Source organism: Clavispora lusitaniae (genome assembly GCF_014636115.1).
Source record: "Clavispora lusitaniae strain FDAARGOS_655 chromosome Unknown tig00000038_pilon, whole genome shotgun sequence".
In the NCBI taxonomy this organism is placed as follows: domain Eukaryota; kingdom Fungi; phylum Ascomycota; class Pichiomycetes; order Serinales; family Metschnikowiaceae; genus Clavispora; species Clavispora lusitaniae.
In genome coordinates this window covers 929224-948574 of record NW_027093976.1, presented here as the reverse complement: position 1 = coordinate 948574, position 19351 = coordinate 929224, and the positions used below count along the sequence as shown (strand labels likewise).

At 49.9% G+C, this 19351-nt stretch overlaps 7 protein-coding genes across 7 annotated transcripts; 3 read left to right on the top strand and 4 right to left on the bottom strand. All coding sequences in view use genetic code 12, as the record gives it.

Moving 5' to 3' along the window:
• Nucleotides 1-830: 830 nt before the first annotated feature.
• On the top strand, nt 831-3236 carry FOB63_001538 (uncharacterized protein; the record flags this gene model as incomplete). The annotated part of the gene is made up of 1 exon (XM_002618348.1): nt 831-3236. One exon carries the CDS (start codon nt 831-833, stop codon nt 3234-3236), a length of 2406 nt encoding a protein of 801 aa, XP_002618394.1.
• A 780-nt stretch (nt 3237-4016) lies between these two features.
• Nucleotides 4017-8867, top strand: FOB63_001537 (Flo11 domain family protein; the record flags this gene model as incomplete). The annotated part of the gene is made up of 2 exons (XM_002618349.2): nt 4017-6909; nt 7018-8867. The coding sequence occupies 2 exons, from the start codon at nt 4017-4019 to the stop codon at nt 8865-8867; spliced, it is 4743 nt and encodes a 1580-aa protein (XP_002618395.2).
• Nucleotides 8868-9156: 289 nt separating this feature from the next.
• Nucleotides 9157-9729, top strand: FOB63_001536 (uncharacterized protein; the record flags this gene model as incomplete). The annotated part of the gene is made up of 1 exon (XM_002618350.1): nt 9157-9729. One exon carries the CDS (start codon nt 9157-9159, stop codon nt 9727-9729), a length of 573 nt encoding a protein of 190 aa, XP_002618396.1.
• Nucleotides 9730-10271: 542 nt separating this feature from the next.
• Nucleotides 10272-11489, bottom strand: FOB63_001535 (uncharacterized protein; the record flags this gene model as incomplete). The annotated part of the gene is made up of 1 exon (XM_066102173.1): nt 10272-11489. The coding sequence occupies one exon, from the start codon at nt 11487-11489 to the stop codon at nt 10272-10274; it is 1218 nt and encodes a 405-aa protein (XP_065958471.1).
• A 547-nt stretch (nt 11490-12036) lies between these two features.
• SAH1 (adenosylhomocysteinase) lies at nt 12037-13524 on the bottom strand (the record flags this gene model as incomplete). Its single annotated transcript, XM_002618351.1, has 1 exon — nt 12037-13524. The coding sequence occupies one exon, from the start codon at nt 13522-13524 to the stop codon at nt 12037-12039; it is 1488 nt and encodes a 495-aa protein (XP_002618397.1).
• A 757-nt stretch (nt 13525-14281) lies between these two features.
• On the bottom strand, nt 14282-16792 carry FOB63_001533 (Fungal Zn(2)-Cys(6) binuclear cluster domain family protein; the record flags this gene model as incomplete). The annotated part of the gene is made up of 1 exon (XM_002618352.2): nt 14282-16792. One exon carries the CDS (start codon nt 16790-16792, stop codon nt 14282-14284), a length of 2511 nt encoding a protein of 836 aa, XP_002618398.2.
• A 377-nt stretch (nt 16793-17169) lies between these two features.
• On the bottom strand, nt 17170-18861 carry GLN3 (nitrogen-responsive transcriptional regulator; the record flags this gene model as incomplete). Its single annotated transcript, XM_002618353.2, has 1 exon — nt 17170-18861. The coding sequence occupies one exon, from the start codon at nt 18859-18861 to the stop codon at nt 17170-17172; it is 1692 nt and encodes a 563-aa protein (XP_002618399.1).
• Between the last annotated feature and the right edge of the window lie 490 nt (nt 18862-19351).

Below are 19351 nucleotides of genomic sequence, written 5' to 3'. Positions count from 1 at the left end.
ACCATATTCGCACAAGATCGGTATGTAGTTTCGACTGACCATGTGAATAGTACACAGAAAAAAAGACTGGGAATGGCGCACCGTTATTGGTGAATAACGATCATAATAGGGTGACGATTCTGCTATGACGGTTATCATGTAGCAGTATGCACTAAAGTAAGTCAAAGCCTAAACACTTGACTGCACAATGGAGGTGGTTGTGAAGCACAGTATAATGATGCCTCGGTCTGGACTCCCAGCCAAAAGCGCAAAATGCTTCAATTGCAACGGACGTATACCTCAGGCTAATATGACTTACCCGAGCTATAGATGCATAAGCTGGCTTTCTGTAGAGGCGAAGGCTATTGTTGAAACTCAAAACTACCCATCCTAGGCTGAAGTTGCTGAACTGCAATCAACCAAATCAGAGTCTCATGATGTTTACATCTATAGTTATGTAGCACGTTGTAACCTGATAATGTCGTGATTCTATAATTACTTCCTTTAGAGTTGGTGTTGCTTTTTTTTTTTTTGCTTTCCATCTCACTTTCGTGTAATCTCCAATCTTTCAATCGCCTCGAGATCTGCCAGAGTGGAAGCGCGAGCGCGCATTCCATAGCAAGTCCATCGAACTTCCGTTGAAGATGGAAAAAAAATGATAAGGAGGTGTGGTTGCAGCAGTCCATTTGCTTTTCCTTGAATCAGTTCCTAGTAGCCACTCTCAGTTCATAGATCTTGGTTTTTACTTAGAAGAGTACTTAATTGTAGTTTGCACCCACTTCACACCCAGACATCCGACCACCAACCTAACTTCACCGCGCTTTCAAAGTTCTGCTCTATACGAATAAGCCATGGCAGATCCGCTTTCACGTCTCTCGTCTATGCTTAACTCGGCGCGCGATCTCACGTTGGAGGCCGCCGTTTCCGCTTCCTCACGCCTCACAGAGACCCCGGCAGCCCATCGGCCGCAGCACATTGCCAAGCTACTTCGCTCGCGCATTGACGCTGAAGTTCTCAGCGGAATGAAGTGTGTGCTTGGGCTCATGGCCCGAGGCGAAGACGCTACACCTTATTTTGCAGACGTGGTGAAAAACGTTACGCTGGACAATGCACGTGTACGGGCACTGGTACTGGTGTACCTTCAGAAGTACGCGGAGGCCGAGCCTGACACGGCGCTCCTATCGATCAATTCGGTGCAGAAAAGACTCGGCGACAAGGCTCCTGTAGCGCGGGCTGCAGCCATCCGTACGCTTGGAGGCATCCGGATCCCGGAAATTGCATCTTTGGTTGTGCTCTGTATTCGGCGCGCTGCGGGCGACCTGGCGCCTGAAGTTCGCGCGGGCGCGGCGCTCGCTATTGGAAAAGCCTGGCGTGTGGCGGGCGCGGACCGCAAACAGCTTGCGCGCCTTTTATCGGCGCTGCTCGACGACCTGGCGCCGCAGGTGGTGGCGGCGGCGCTCAAGGTGTTTCGGCATGTGCAGCGGGACCTTGCCGCCAAAAGCGCATGGGCGCCGCTCCACCGCAATTTCCGCCGCTACACGCGGATCTTGAGCCAGCTTGACGAATGGGCCCAGGGCGACCTTGTAGATATGTTGGCAGCGTATGGCCGGCGCTTCTTGCCCCGTCCACTGCTTTCTCACGATGGCACCACCATATTGCTTCCAGAAGCATGGACAGACTTGCCTGAGCTGGCGCGATTGGCAGACGGCTGGGCACTCGACTCGGACCTCACGTTGTTTCTCGAGTCGCTCGCACCTTTGGCATATGCGAGGCTGCCTGCCCTCGTGTTGAGCGCGGTTCGTGCCATTGTTTCAGTGGGGACTCCCGCCCACCTTGTATCGCAGGGCTTTGACCGTGTCCTTGTGAAAATGGCATGCGGCACTGGAATGCTGCGCACCTGCGCTTTGCAGGCGGTTCAGGCTCTTTCCGCGGCGGTCCCGGAGCTTTTCCGCCCCAGTGCATGCAAATTTTTTGTGTCGCCGGGCGACGACGCTGATGTTGCCACGGCCAAACTCGAGGTTTTGCTGGCTTTGGGCGGCGCCAACGTGATTCGCGAGTTACAGCACTGCGCCGTCGATGGCTCGCCCCAAGTGGCGCGTGGCGCCGTGCGCGCTTTGGGCGTGGCAGCTTTGGCAGACCCTACTTCGGGCGACCGTGTGTTGCGGTGGTGTTTGCGCGAAGTGCAGCGCGCGCCCGCCCGCGACGTGCTCACGGTGGTGCGGCTTTTGCTTCAGCGCGAACACTCGCAGCGCTCGGTGCGCGCAGTGTACCGTCTCGCGCAATTGGTGACCTCAGCGCTTGACGAAGATGCCCGTGCTTCGATCGTGTGGATGGTGGGCGAGTTCACGCTGGCCGCCGACAACACCATCGCTCCAGACGTTTTGCGGCGCATGCTTCCTGAATTTGCTCTGCAGCCACGGCGTGTGCGTCTAGAACTTCTTATGCTTGCAGCCAAATGCTATGTGTATGAGCTCCAGCGCCGCGAAGAGGAACACCGCAGTGATCGGTTTTCGCGCGTGCAAGCAATGTTCCTTCACACCATGCACTTGGCGCGCTATGACACCGCCTTCGACACGCGAGACCGGGCGCGCATGCTCACTGCATTGATGGATGCGCCGGGCCACGAGCTCGCGGCTTTGTTTCTACAAGCGCCTAAACCCGCGCCGCATGCGTCCTCCCAGCAGCTGTGGGCATTTTTCGCATGTGAGCCTTGGGCAGACCAGAGCACGCTACCATCTTCGAGCGTGCGGGCCGAGCGTGAGAAGCCACAGACGCACGCTTCGAGCACGCACTTTTCGAGTGCTCAGGCGAAACAAACTGGCGTTAACGCCCCCGCACTTCAGGCGCTGAAACCCACCGCACGGGGCAAACTTCAGAGCCTCGACGAGTTCTTCGGAGATCTGGACGACGAGTCCGAGTCTGCCGCAGATTCTCAGTTGGAGTCTGAGTCCGAGGAGGAGTTGGATTCTGGACTCGTCACGTCGGAAAGCGAATCAGAAAGCGAATCAGAAAGTGAATCAGAAAGCGAATCAGAAAGCGACGCGGAAAGCGAGTCCGAAAGCGAAGGAGGCGGATCGGAAGCTGAACCGGAAAGTGACCCCGAGGACGAATCAGGCGCATCAGGGTCTGACGACAAGCCGACATTTGCGCTGCACACCGCTGCAGACCGCCAGAACAAACTTTCGAAACATGCACTCTCATCAGTAGACTACGATAGCGATGGGTCTGGCCGAAGCACTGAAGGGTTAGTGCGCTAGTGCATGGATTGCGACATGTGCATTTCCAATACACGACTAGACGGTAAAACAGTACAATGGCCAATAGTGTTAGATCCACTCTTCTAATGACAACTACAACTACAACCCGTAAGGGCCAAAGATGGGCTGATGTGACTCTACTACGGTGTACGGCGCATCTGCAGATTGTACCATTCCAACACGGACAAACTCTGTCCCATACTTCAGTCCAGCAACCATGGTGGATGCAAACCACGAAAACGAGCCACTGGAAAGCGCAAAGTACCTGCAATCCTATCTGCTCACATGTTATTAAAAAAAACGAAATTCCCGTTTGAGTCATTTTGCCCATCTTTTCGTACCTTTCCCCTTTTGCACCCCTACAGCACAGAAAATAATTCAGAGCAGACGCATGTTGGTTAGGAGGCACTTGTATGAGGCAATAATGGCCCTGGTTACGAGGACTATGTCGCGATCTTCTGCATGGCGCCTGAGCGAACCTTCGGCGCGTTTTATTTTCTCTGCGCGCCCCTCTCGGCAAAGTTAAGCCGTTCCTGCATTCCGATTCTTCGCACAAGCTTCCTCAGCTTTGGCCGCAAAACTACTCGTATCGGAGCCGCCTACTGCAAACTTTATTTTGTTTATTGAGGACATGCAACCTGTATTTGCGACAATGTCCATTGTGGTCTCTAACATTAGAAGAAGCCTTGTCAGAAAAAAATAGAAGCTAGTGAGTAACTTATAAAGGTTGGTGTTTGCAATGGTTTCCCTTTTTCTCTCTACGCTTGATACCCAAAAGATATGCAAGTTCATTCAGCGTCTGCTGTTTTACTTGCGCTAGTGTTGTGGGCAAACCCCGCAACAGCAACTTTTGGAGCTTTGTTCGAGTATACCGATGGTGGTAAAGATACTTCCGCTGGTCATCTCTGTCCTGTGTCAAATGTGGTGCAGGCAGGTGCCAACCAAAAAAGACTGACGGACGAATCACTCCATGAGATCCTCAAAAGAGGTGGTAATGTGTACCCTAAGGCTGCTCTTGCAGTCACTCAGGTCACCAAGCAAAAGGGCGGCCAATACGGGGTTTTGTGTAACTTTAAGGTGCTGGAGGCTGAGAAGGTCAGCTCCCTCTTGCAAACGTCTCTGATCAACGCGCTTAAGATTACCGGCACTGGTACGGGAAAGGACTACAGTTTGATTGAAGGTGAAAAGTCCTTGGTCTCTAACTGGTGTGAGTGGAGCTCCACTATTGTTGTTGTACCTGAGAAGAAACATGGCAAATGCTGCTTGCCACTTAGTATGCAAATCGAGATTGACATAGAGATTGACATCAAGGCTTCTGTGACTTATGAAGCATGGCTGTCCGTGTACCCATCCAAATTTGCTTGGGGCTGCTCGTCGGGTTCTGGTTACAAGCCAGTAGGCAACTGGGCTGATTACTTCAATTCCAAGTTACAGCCAGCGCCGCTGGGTGCTCCAGGTGTACACGTCAACCTGGTTCATAAGATCAAGAAATACGCCGAATTCAAGAAGTCGCTAGAGATTTTCGAAAAGATTTGGTGCGATAAGCCTCAATTTGACCAATTCTGTTGGGATTGCGATTGTCCTACAGAGACATCGAGTACAGTTCCACCTACTGGTCCATCCACAGGTCCCTCTACTGGTCCTTCGACTGGTCCTTCAACTGGCCCATCTACCGGACCTTCAACTGGCCCATCTACTGGCCCATCTACTGGCCCATCTACTGGCCCATCGACTGGCCCATCGACTGGTCCATCTACTGGCCCATCTACCGGACCTTCTACTGGACCTTCTACCGGACCATCCACTGGCCCATCTACCGGACCTTCTACCGGACCTTCAACTGGCCCATCGACTGGCCCATCGACTGGTCCCTCTACTGGTCCTTCGACTGGTCCTTCAACTGGCCCATCTACTGGTCCTTCGACTGGCCCATCGACTGGCCCATCTACTGGTCCTTCGACTGGCCCATCTACTGGCCCATCGACTGGTCCTTCGACTGGCCCATCTACCGGACCTTCAACTGGCCCATCGACTGGCCCATCGACTGGTCCATCCACCGGTCCATCGACTGGCCCATCTACCGGACCTTCTACTGGACCTTCTACCGGACCATCTACTGGCCCATCGACTGGCCCATCTACCGGACCTTCCACCGGTCCATCTACCGGACCATCTACAGGCCCATCTACTGGACCATCGACCGGTCCATCTACAGGCCCATCAAAGTCTACTGAATCAACATCCGTTCCAAGTGGTCCATCGTCTAGTCTGTGCGTTGTATGCACAGGTACTGAGTGCTGGCCATGCCCAACTGGTCCACTGACGACCGGCCCATCTACTGGTCCATCTACTGGTCCATCTACTGGTCCATCGACCGGTCCATCAACTGGCCCATCCACCGGTCCTTCCACTGGTCCATCGACTGGCCCATCTACCGGACCTTCTACTGGACCTTCTACCGGACCATCTACTGGCCCATCGACTGGCCCATCTACCGGACCTTCCACCGGTCCATCTACCGGACCATCTACAGGCCCATCTACCGGCCCATCGACTGGCCCATCTACCGGACCTTCTACTGGACCTTCTACCGGTCCATCTACAGGCCCATCAAAGTCTACTGAATCAACATCCGTTCCAAGTGGTCCATCGTCTAGTCTGTGCGTTGTATGCACAGGTACTGAGTGCTGGCCATGCCCAACTGGTCCACTGACGACCGGCCCATCTACTGGTCCATCTACTGGTCCATCTACTGGCCCATCTACTGGTCCTTCCACTGGTCCATCTACTGGACCTTCTACCGGACCATCCACTGGCCCATCTACTGGTCCATCGACTGGCCCATCCACCGGTCCACCCACCGGTCCATCGACTGGTCCATCTACCGGACCTTCCACCGAACCTTCCACTGGTCCTTCGACTGGACCTTCTACTGGACCTTCTACCGGACCATCTACTGGCCCATCGACTGGCCCATCCACCGGTCCTTCCACCGGTCCATCGACTGGTCCATCTACCGGACCTTCTACCGGACCTTCTACCGGACCTTCTACTGGACCTTCTACCGGACCATCCACTGGCCCATCGACTGGCCCATCTACCGGACCATCTTCAGGCCCATCTACCGGCCCATCGACTGGCCCATCTACCGGACCTTCTACTGGACCTTCTACCGGTCCATCTACAGGCCCATCAAAGTCTACTGAATCAACATCCGTTCCAAGTGGTCCATCGTCTAGTCTGTGCGTTGTATGCACAGGTACTGAGTGCTGGCCATGCCCAACTGGTCCACTGACGACCGGCCCATCTACTGGTCCATCTACTGGTCCATCTACTGGTCCATCTACTGGTCCATCTACTGGCCCATCTACTGGTCCTTCCACTGGTCCATCTACTGGTCCATCTACTGGACCTTCTACCGGACCATCCACTGGCCCATCTACTGGTCCATCGACTGGCCCATCCACCGGTCCATCCACCGGTCCATCGACTGGTCCATCTACCGGACCTTCCACCGGACCTTCCACTGGTCCTTCGACTGGACCTTCTACTGGACCATCCACTGGCCCATCGACTGGCCCATCGACTGGACCTTCTACTGGACCATCCACTGGCCCATCGACTGGCCCATCGACTGGCCCATCGACTGGCCCATCCACCGGTCCTTCCACCGGTCCATCGACTGGTCCATCTACCGGACCTTCTACCGGACCTTCTACTGGACCTTCTACCGGACCATCCACTGGCCCATCGACTGGCCCATCTACCGGACCATCTTCAGGCCCATCTACCGGCCCATCGACTGGCCCATCTACCGGACCTTCTACTGGACCTTCTACCGGTCCATCTACAGGCCCATCAAAGTCTACTGAATCAACATCCGTTCCAAGTGGTCCATCGTCTAGTCTGTGCGTTGTATGCACAGGTACTGAGTGCTGGCCATGCCCAACTGGTCCACTGACGACCGGCCCATCTACTGGTCCATCCACCGGTCCTTCCACTGGTCCATCTACTGGTCCATCTACTGGTCCATCCACCGGTCCTTCCACTGGTCCATCGACTGGCCCATCTACCGGACCATCTACAGGCCCATCTACCGGCCCATCGACTGGCCCATCTACCGGACCTTCTACTGGACCTTCTACCGGACCATCTACAGGCCCATCTACCGGACCTTCTACGGCTCCATCGACCGGTCCATCTACCGGTCCATCGACTGGTCCATCTACAGGCCCATCAAAGTCTACTGAATCAACATCCGTTCCAAGTGGTCCATCGTCTAGTCTGTGCGTTGTATGCACAGGTACTGAGTGCTGGCCATGCCCAACTGGTCCGCTGACGACCGGCCCATCTACTGGTCCATCTACTGGCCCATCTACTGGCCCATCTACTGGTCCATCTACTGGCCCATCTACTGGTCCATCCACTGGTCCATCCACTGGTCCATCGACTGGCCCATCCACCGGACCTTCCACTGGTCCATCCACTGGTCCATCCACTGGTCCTTCTACTGGTCCATCCACTGGTCCTTCTACTGGCCCATCTACCGGACCATCTACTGGCCCATCTACCGGACCTTCCACCGGTCCATCTACCGGACCTTCCACCGGACCTTCAACTGGACCATCGACCGGTCCATCGACTGGCCCATCGACCGGTCCATCGACTGGCCCATCTAGCGGACCTTCTACCGGACCATCCACTGGTCCACTGACAACCGGACCTTCCACTGGCCCATCTACTGGACCTTCCACCGGACCTTCCACCGGACCTTCAACTGGCCCATCGACCGGTCCATCGACTGGCCCATCGACCGGTCCATCGACTGGCCCATCTACCGGACCTTCTACCGGACCATCCACTGGTCCACTGACAACCGGACCTTCCACTGGCCCATCTACTGGTCCATCTACCGGTCCATCTACTGGTCCATCGACCGGTCCATCCACCGGTCCATCTACCGGACCTTCTTCTGGACCTTCTACTGGACCTTCTACCGGACCATCTACTGGTCCTTCGACTGGTCCATCAACAGGCCCATCGACTGGTCCATCGACCGAAACTTCTACTGGTACTTCTAGTGATACGACTCCTGCTCCATGCCCATGTACTGTAACTACTACATCCACACAGCCATGCTCTGCATCCCTGAAAACCAAGGATCATCATGATAAGGGTCATCATGGTAAAGGACAACAGCAGCAACAACAACAGCAGCAGCAGCAGCAACAGCAAGGCGGTCTGGGACAGCAACAGCAACAACAGCAACAACAGCAACAACAACAAGGAGGGCGTCACCAGAAGCAACTGCAAAGCCAACTGCAAAAGCAGCTGCAAAAGGGTCGTGTCAATATGTACCGTTACCAGCAACAGAAGAGAGAGGAGTCTCTTGCTTCTGATATCCCAGCTGAAGCAGTTCAAAGCGCTACCGAAGCAGAGGCATCTGTAGTAGGTGTTTCTTCAGCAGTTGAAATCGCTCCAACCGTCGCATTTGCACAAGAATCAGAAGCTACTTCTGTTTCTGCTTCCGCTGGTTTGCCTGCGGTACAATCTGCTGAAGCAGGGGCATCTAGTGTCAGGGGTGTTTCTTCCATTACAATGATGGTATTTGTTCTTTTAACCATGTTATAAGATGGTGTGACTTCCCGTTTCGTTTCTTCAGGCATTATTAACATCCATTGATTGAATCACTTCGTGTTAGGTGTTCAAGGTTTTTTACTTCTCTCGGGATAGACATCCCATTCTCTTCATTTCTAAAACTTTCGATTATCACTTATATAGAGTTAACTTCTAAATCGAACGGTCATTTTTCTGTCGGTGTAAGCCTAACTTGTAGTGTGCGCCTTGCATCTCGATACAGAACTTTGTATTATTTGCGTTTTGGTGCTCAAAATTCAAACAACAACAACAACCAACTACTATGTTTTCCAAGATTTCAGTAACAGCATCAAGTAATCTACTTAGAAATCAATCGAAGTTTTGCTGTCAAGCCTCAGGACATGCAATAAGGAGGACAAAACTGCTGACTGTGCGTCCACTTACTCAATATGCCCCAAACGATCAAATTTACCTTCATCCACTAGAAAACAAAATTGCGGTTTCCTTTTCCAGATTGCCAACCTCTATTCCTTTGGGTTACTCACTGTCGATGACTGTTACTCCCCAGCTGTTTGAGCCCAATCCTCAATTCTTGCCTCTTTTGCATTCTATTATTGCATCGAATGTCGATAGGGACTTTGCTTTTATAGTAGAGGCGGGTGTCAATGCCAACACATTCATGCCAGTTTATGATTTCCGTGAAGTTCCAAGGTTTGGAAGACGCCCAGAAATTGACAACGTGTTTGGTTATGTCCAAGTGGACGAACTGGGAAAGATTGTCCCCGGACTGTTTGAAGCAAATGAAATGTATCGGATCTGCAATGCTTCAGGATTGCCACGTTTGAGTGACCACATGTATGGACAAATACAGACAGCACTCGAGCAGCATAGTTAAAGTCAGAGAATGAAACTTTGGTTTTCAAAGGTGTTTGCAGTGCTTTGCTGGTCCTCAACTGAGTAGGTGACCTAATAAAGCCGAAATTGATACAAGAGGAATCACTTGCTAGTTTCGGTGAACAGAATGTCGCTAGGATTCAACGAGACTTGGGCTTTTGTAAGACCATCGGTGAGAAACCTAACTATATCACCATATAGATTCCGGTGGATATAGTTACCGAATTCATGGACATTAGTGACACGTATTCATATTGATATACAACCGGATGTAGATGTATTTCTAAAAGCAACTCATATCACTTGTATCACATCTACATTGAGATATCAAGCGGACCTTGCAGTTACAGTAGTTGCGCTTTCAACTTCTCTATCTTTCGAAAGGAGCGGCATCTCGCACCTTACTATTAAGAAGGATACATACATGGACTGAACTCAATAGAAAGAGGTGCTCATCTGTAAGATTTATGGTAACAAGTTCAAGATGTTTTCATTCTTTTATTTTCTGCTTATTTAATTCATATTTATCTTCCTATTTTTGCTTTAGTTTACTACCAACCTGAAAGAGTCGCATGTACCATCAGAAAGCTTGATTGGGGTTTGCTGATACTTATTGCTTCCATGCTTGTGTTCGAAATCCAAGCACCACAAAAAGTTCCCTCCATAACCCAAGTAATTGTGTTCTTTGTCAAGTTGGAATTGGGAACTGCTGGCCTTGTTTTGTCTATTGCAATTGAAAACTCCAGAAGTGTCAACTCCACAGACACCTTTGGAACTAAAAACATTGCGTCCACCAAATTGCGATTCTCTTACGCGGAAAGTAGCGCATGTCCCATGAGAATAATGTTGGCCGTTGCTGATTAAACAGCCATCATGTCCACTGAGCTTAATGTGACCACGCAAGCCGCTGGGATCCTTTGGAGGCTGATCATCAGGAATCTTAAACTTCCCCTTTGGAAGGAACTTAATCCCCTCTGCTGGACAATTGGACTGTAAAAGAGATGGGATTGGGATAAAACGCTCCGTTATCGCAGACCCTTGCAAATGGTGAAAGTACCATACTTCCTGAATAGCACTATATCTGTTGCATTTGAACATGACATTGGCCCCTCCAAAACCCTCGCTTAGAGCCAGGGCAATTTCATCTCGTGTGTATGTTTTGTTTAAAGAGGGTACAATACCGTTCTTGGCTAAAAACTCAAAAGTGGGCAACTTCTTGTATAGGTTCATGGCGATACGGAAATAATCATAGACATTTTGGTCCTGCTCGAATAACGCACCGTAGCATGGGGGCTTCAACGTTTGCATACATGTAGCATGCTTATTGAATTCATGGACCCAAAGAGACTCATCATTACCGTTGAAGTTTTTCCAAACTTTTTGCATTTCCTCATACAACTGTGGGTCCTTGAACTTCCCGACGATAATCTCGTGAATTCGGCCGTTTGGAATGTTCAAAGTGGCGTCGCAAAATTGCTCATAAGTTCCATCACAATTATCGGGCCAAAGTCCATGCAAAGTAAACTCATCCGCAGCTCCAATAGGCGGGTAATAGTCCCAGAATTGGGTTTGAAGAATAATTCCCCCAGGGCTCTCGAAGCAACACGAGTTTTCTACCGGCGTAGAATTAGTACACGTTGGGGGAATATCAATAGGACATTGATCACCTGCGCGCAAAAGTTGCTGGGGTGAAAATCCGACAAAGGATTTCAAAGGGAATGCCAGAGCGCTTGAAAGTAGAATAAAAAGAGAGAACCGCATAGGAGGAGGCAGTAAAGGTTGAAGGCGGAACTTGGCTTTATACGCGATAATGGTAATCTTATCACCACGTGACAAGGTCACCTAATCAATTATTATAAACAACAAGTGGGGAAAAAAACCTCTTTGAAGAATGGTTCGTTAAGGTAGGATGTCATTGGAGGACAAAGAGTTCAAAGCTACTGATGTAAGAGACGAGCTCAAAAGATCCTAATTCATCTCTATGACTGCAAATATTGTCAGTCTACAATGTAGTGATCATTCAAACCAAAAAGCGCATTAGAATGGCAATATACAGATTCATATCATCAGTCATTATCCTTTTGGCCACGTCGACTACTGTCTTCTTTTACTACACTGAGTCTTGTTTATGTACATTCCGTTGAGGATATATAATTTTATAGTCATGTCAACCATGAATAGAACCCACTTGAAAAACCATTAAGCCGAGAAAGTAAATCATTAAATGCAGTTGATGCAAAAAGGAAAGAGTTAAAAGATAAAAAAAAAAAGGATAGGAAAGGTATGGTCTCTCAAGTTCCGTGCCCATCTAGTATCTGTAGATGTCAGCCTTGAATGGACCTTCCTTTGGAATGCCCAAGTACTCGGCTTGAACGTCAGACAAGACGGACAACTTGGCACCCAAGTGGTCCAAGTGACACTTGGCGACAGTCTCGTCCAAGATCTTTGGCAACAAGTGCACACCGACGTCGAACTTACCGGACTTGCCAAACTCTGGGAATTGAGCGTTGAACTCAGCGTTGTCAGCGTTGAACAAAGCGATTTGAGCCAAGACTTGGTTGGAGAAAGAACAAGACATGACAAAAGAAGAGTGACCAGTGGCACAACCCAAGTTGACCAATCTACCTTCAGCCAACAAGATGATGTGACGACCGTTCTTCATCAAGTATCTGTCGACTTGAGGCTTGATGTTGACAACGGACTCGCAGTTAGCCTTCAACCAAGCAACGTCGATTTCAATGTCAAAGTGACCAATGTTACACACAATGGCGTCCTCTGGCATTTGGTTAAAGTGCTCACCAGTGATGATGTCACGGCAACCAGTGGTAGTGACGAAAATTTGACCGATGGAAGCAACCTCTTCCATAGGGGCAACTTGGTAACCGGAAACGGCAGCTTGCAAAGCGTTAATTGGGTCAATTTCAGTGACAATCACTCTGGCACCCATACCGTGCAAAGCCATAGCACAACCCTTTCCGACATCACCGAAACCAGCAACAACAGCGACTTTACCGGCAATCATAACGTCGGTAGCTCTCTTGATACCATCGACAAGAGATTCTCTGCATCCGTACAAGTTGTCGAACTTGGACTTGGTGACGGAGTCGTTGACGTTAATGGCTGGGACCTTCAAGAGACCGTCTCTCAACATCTTGTACAAGTGGTGGACACCAGTGGTGGTCTCCTCAGACAAACCGTAACAGCCCTCCAACATCTCTGGGTGCTTTTGGTGAACCAAAGTGGTCAAGTCTCCACCGTCATCCAAAATCAAGTTCAACTTCTTGCCGTCCTTGAAAGCGAACAATTGTTGCTCGATACACCACAAGTACTCCTCTTCGGTCTCACCCTTCCAAGCGAAAACTGGCACACCAGCAGCGGCAATGGCAGCAGCAGCGTGGTCCTGGGTAGAGAAAATGTTACACGACGACCAAGTAACTTCGGCACCAAGAGCAACCAAAGTTTCAATCAAAACAGCGGTTTGGATGGTCATGTGCAAACATCCGGCAATTCTAGCGCCCTTCAAAGGTTGAGCTGGGCCGTACTTCTTTCTGATGTACATCAAACCTGGCATTTCGTTTTCGGACAACTCAATGTCCTTTCTGCCGAAGGCAGCAAGAGAAATGTCGGCGACTTTGTAGTTGGAAGCTGGGGCAGCCATGTTTAAAGATTTGGTGGATATTTTTTTTCTTCTATTTTTCGGGGGGATGCGCTCGCTATATAGTTTTTGGGCCAAATTTTCAGGCCCCATGCAGGAGTATACGACACCATCTTCTGCCACAAGGATAAAAGTGCACATTCAATGAAGATAATTAAGTGCTTAAAGGTTTTACTAGAGGTCTCTTATTATCACACCATCTTTTGGGCCATTAGTAAAATCTCACTGGTATTCAGTTGTTTGCTTTGCAGTGGTCGACAAGACCACGTTGGCCTGCACCCGTGCCTCCTGCAACCACACGGGCATGTGAATCTCCTATACCACATGCACACTTTGCAAAGAACCAATACAAAATAAGAATGAGTCATTGTCTATGGACTTTTAATGGTTTCAATAGCTGTTGTAATCACTATCTTCAAAATTACTGGTTTGTCTACATATAGGGTGGTTCTTAAATGGGCACAGTGAATAAAGAAATACTACCAAATAAATAAGCCAAGATCCAAGATTATTGTAAATGCGACTTCAAACGCGATGCGAAAGAAGCTACGCAGGAGAATCTGCTTTGATGATATCCGAACTGAGAAAAATGCTTCTTGCTATTGAATTATAGAGCAGAAATGTCTAAAAGGAGCAACTACACCGTAAACATCTGTACATTATTTTTTCCACCAAACGTAATTTCTGACTGGGTGCAAATTATACGAGCAATAAAATGCTGATTTTCTGAAAAGACAAATAGATTCAGCCAGTTTTTTGAATTAAGAGTGAAGGAAAGGCCATTCGATCCTTTGTCTCGATGCCAATGACTTCCGAACCGTAAATGAGACATAAACCGATCATCAAATTAATTAAATGAAGCTAAATAATGTTAGTTGGGCTGGGATCCTACTGTACATCAAAGCGGATCCATTAAATTATCCAATACTGGTTGGTTCGATGTGATAGAGTTGAATGCCTCAAAGTAAAACTCGGGACCCTCGAAAAAAGAGCCCATGGCCGAATGCATATGTGCACGAGCATCAAAGTCTGGAAACAATGACGAATCGAATTGTTCCTCTGCCGCACGAGAAAAGCTCCCTGCGGTTAGATCTGATAGTGTTTGTGGCAACCCGTCGAACATGGACTTGCAGTCCATCGGATTGAAGATCTTCACACCGCCTGCTGATGCTTTTCCTAATTTAATCACGTCCAGCACTAGATTCCAGTATCCCGAAAAAAGGGAAAGGTCAACAGACAGAGCGATAGGATCGAGCAATGTGATCAAATCCATCACCTGTTCATCTGTAAAATGTACAGGTGGAACAGTGGGCGACGCTTTCCCTAGACTCTTCACATAATAATCCTCTGTCAGCAAGATACGAACCACATACGTGAAGGTGGTAGCAATGCGCCATGCGTAGCAGTAGCGGTGGCTGAGCTCATGGACACCCAAAAGACATGCTTTGGCACACCTCGAGAGTGAGCGCATTAGGAAACGGAAACGCATAGATTGCGCAACAGAAAGCACTGGACTAGGAGATTGATTATCTCGGATCACATGAAGACCCAAGCGAATCATCCACGAGGCTAAAAAGCCAATCAGACGATGCATGAAATACTCAAGCTGTGGATTCATGACGAGCTGCGCTCCATACTGAAAGAATGGATGGGGCCGTCTTAATAAATCCCGGAGATAAGGTAGCGAATCGGGGGCTATCATTGAAAGCAGTTTCTTGCAGTAAAAAAATGCAACCGATGGTGCAGTCACCTCATACTTCAAAAACAAGCGGGAGTACACTGAAATGAGAAATATTTGAACTGGGATGTAGAGAGGAAGCACCAGGACCAATTCACGCGATTCTGTTGTGTCCTCGAGATAAACTTCCAGCACTCGGGCAATAGACCCGAAATGTGAATGTAAATACTCCTCCAAAGGATTTAGTACCAGGGTAACTTCGGCTACAGTTGGTGCGTGTCCAACTCTCAATACACACTCAACTGCATTACGCATCAACGGCACGAGTCCTTGAATGTGATCAAATATGCGAGCTACGAGCTCGTCATTGCCTGGTGTAGCACAGTTGTGGTTGTCCGGAGTAAGAATAGGAAACTTTGTATCCGAAAAGCTTGCAGGTGATGCAAACGGCAGCCCAAACTTGATAGCATTTATGAGGTCTTTGAACTGAATGAAGGCCCAGAGCTTCCGCCGGACATGTGTCAATCGAGGACTGCTAGCACTAGTATTCACAATATCCGGTTCACGGTTGAGTCCAATTGAGTAAGCCGTGTACACTAAAACTGCATTGTTCACCCGAAACATATCGCGTGCTGGACCCTCAATATCCTCGGCAGCCACTTCCATGTAGAGTCGCATGAAGAGCATGAGCCGAAGTACATGTAGATTGGAACAGTTTGCTGCTTGCAGTCGAGTTAAGCATGACCGGGCATAGTCGACGAACTCGATACCAATCGGCCACCGCATGAGCGCTCCAGCATCCTCAGCTGCCGGTTCATTGGAGATAAGTGCTAAGAAGCTGATACGGAGAACAATGCATAGGAGTCCAAGGTGTGCAGCGTCAATTACGCCACGGCTATTGATGCGCCGCTCTCGTCCCTCAGCTGACTGTGCTGGCCCAAGCAACCGCTCCAAATGTCCGCGGAACAGTAGCTCATCCAAAAATGGAAAGAATGGATACAAAACAGTAAAAAACCGGTCAACATGCCACGACACCACATCTGCTGGCGGGAGAATGCCGTGGAGCCGATCCTCATGAGTCATATCCACATTACGTGCGTTTGGGTCGTTAAAAGTGAGCCCTAGTGGGACGTTGGGCCGTGACCCATTTCCTCGTGCAAACTTGCTCTCCAGGTGCTGCCGAATACGGTCAAGCACCAAGAGCTGTTTATCCTCAGTTGACGCGGGCACCGCCTTAGTGAATACTGTCAGGATTCCCAGGGCTGCAGCAGAAGCCGGTCGATTATGTACAACAAAACCCCACAAGCCCGAAAGACCTGGATCCACACGCACAATTGAGTGCCACGTAAACGGTCCATGGTTGGTTTCATCGCCCAATATAGGATCAGAACTCATGGGAGAGTAGCCTGCGTAGAAATCGAGGCGATCTTCAGCAGAGGGAACTGGATTGACCGCAACAACATCACTCAGAACAGCAAAGCGGGCCAAAATGTTGGCAGACGTAGATGGAACCAAGTAGACCTTATCAGTAGTAGTAACAGTGCCAGAAGAAGCAGATGGAGCAGCAGAGGAAGGCGATGATGAGCCCGTAGGTTTATCAGAACCCTCGTACTTGCAAAGCAGTTCGGTCTTGTGCCGCACACACGAGGAGCAGGGAAGTTGGAGGTCACAGCGAACCTTTCGAGCTTTGCAAACTGTGCAAACGACGGGGAAGCGGCGGCGTTTCGGCATTGGGACTTGAGTCTGATGAAAGTAAACGGAGGTTCAGGCGCAAAATATAACGAACAGAGCAATAAAAACTGTAGGCGAACACAAAAAGCTATTATTCTGACTGACTCCTTATGATTCCGAGCAGTTCCGAGCAAGTCCGAGGAATGTTGATCTTTTCCGATGTAGTAGTGGGTTGGAGCTGATCTGCAGTTATAAATGGCTGCGGAGACGACTGCACATAATATATATATAGTTAGTATCTGCGTCATTATGACAGGTGCGATGTAAGCACGGCACACAATAGAGAAAGAGATGGAGACGCAATTATCAGTCTAAGAAGGGCATGCAAAAAATTGTACAAATTGAGCTCATTGTCTGTCAAACAGGATGTCTATTAGCTAGATTTCAAATTTAAGCCAGTCTAAATCGCCGCCCTTTGTGTCATTAGTGTCATTATAGGCCCGAGCCTTGAGTCCGTCTGTAAGCGTAGACTTGGTGGCCGAGGGCTTGATTTCGTAACGGCCTCCCACATTGTCTATACGTGGTGTAGCCAAGTCCGCTGGGTCCACATCGATCAGATCGTCGTTATGGAGCGATGTATAGTTCTTGAAAAAGTCATCAGCGTCAATGTCTTCGTTTTTGACCAGCAGCACGTACGGCGTAAACTCTGGAAGAGAGTCGCTTGCTGTGAGTGGGTCACAAAGTGAGCCGCTTAATGAGTCGTTCGGTGCTTCCGTTAAAGAGCCACCGTACGGTCCATTGAGCGACGTCCCAAGCGGAGCTGAAAGAGGATCTATTAGAGGATCCATGCTAAGCGACACGCCAGTCATTGAGTTGAGACGTCCACCCATCGAGCCGAGCGATCCCTCGGGAGCTGCAAACGACAGCCGTGCACTAGTGGGCCCGAGGGATGAGGGAGAATACGGCAGTTCGGGTTGCGGCTGGTCAAAATACGTGCCCAGCGTAGGTGCAAAGCGCATCTTGTGGAAACTGCCCGGCAAGTTCGTCACTGAGGTACGCCTGTTGACAGATGTAGACAGGAACCCCCGCTTCACCACTGGTTTTCCAGCAAGCATGGACGGCGTCCGTCGAAGCATATCCTCACCAACCTCGGACTTTTTTCTCTTGAACTGCAGCGTAGTGTTGTAAGGTGATGATGGTGCTGAGGCCAAAGCGCTGCTGCTTGGAGGCTTGGGTAAAATCAAAACGTTCTTCTGCCGGGCTCCTTCTGTAGGCATCTGGTGTGGTGCAGATCCATAAGAGCTAAATGATCCCACGCTGGAAACCAGGCGCGGAGCACTGCCCATGATCGGTATTCCATTCGGTATGGGTGTTCTGCCATCGTGTGAAGCTGGAGAAGATCCTGGTGCGGTTCTTGCAGGCGTTATGGAAACACGGCGCGAGCTGCGCTTCCGGATAACGTCTGTTTTGAGAGAAAGCGGGCGTGTGGTGCCATGTAGCTTTAAAAAGAGCCCACATGCATTACATAGCGTGTTTCCTACCCGGTCTTTACGCCATAGAGGCGTTTTTAGCGTGTGGCAGTTGAAGCATTCTGTGGGAGGTTTCACGCCGCGGACTGGGCTTTTCGGATCGATTTCCATGTTCGAAGACGAGTCGTTGTCGCGCAACGAGGCAGTAAGCTGAGAACGGGATGGCTCACTTTTGACAGCGTGTACTGATACCGGAGTGACGCCCTCACATGGTTCCTTCTTCACTGGCGCCGCACCAAGTGTGTCTGCAGCAGCACGTTGCACTCGCACAGCTTCGGGTGGACTGTCGTTCATGGACACGGGAGTGATACCATCATTCTGGGGAGTTTTCTTGGGAGTCGGTTTCCGTTTTGCGTCGGTCACGCTGCCACGCAAATCATCCATAGAAAGCGGCAGTAACAAGTCAAGAACTTTGGCATCTGAGGGAGATGACGGCGAAATGCTGCGGCGTCGCTGGTGGCGCGAGTTTTCTTTACGGAGTTGTCTGTTTTCAACCCGAGGCTGGAGAGCCAATAGACGCTTTGCCTGGGTGAAAAGCTCCATAATCGAGGGACCCGAGGACAATGCCGCATGGGCATCGTTTGCAGTGGCGCTTGTCATGAGCAGCGATTCTATTCTTGAGTACGGGTTTGGCGCTTACGAGAAGGAAAAAGGATCAGGACGAAAATGTGGGGACAGCAAAAGCTGGACGAAACAGAACTGTATACTGTGGGAGGATGGAGAAAAGTACCAAATTAGTGGAAAGAAAAAAACTCGGAAAGCGCCCGATGGGAAAGTTGTTAGGAAGTGGGAAGAAAGTTAAAGGTGGAGGTGACTAAACTAACAGTGTGTGATTTTTTTCTACGAGCCTGCGCAAACCGGCGTTATATACAATCCCAGATGACCGTTCGGAGCAGATAGTATTGAAATCAACCGTTAATTCACCAGCAACTTTTTTTCTTTTAAAAAACTTCAGAGCCCTAGTGTCACGTTTGAATTCCCTGTATTTTCCGCCTGCTTGGGGTCATTTTATGGTATTGTAGGCGCAGTTTGCTAAGGCCTGGGCGAATGGCATTTCGTGGGGAATACATTAGCTCAGGTCACGTGTACA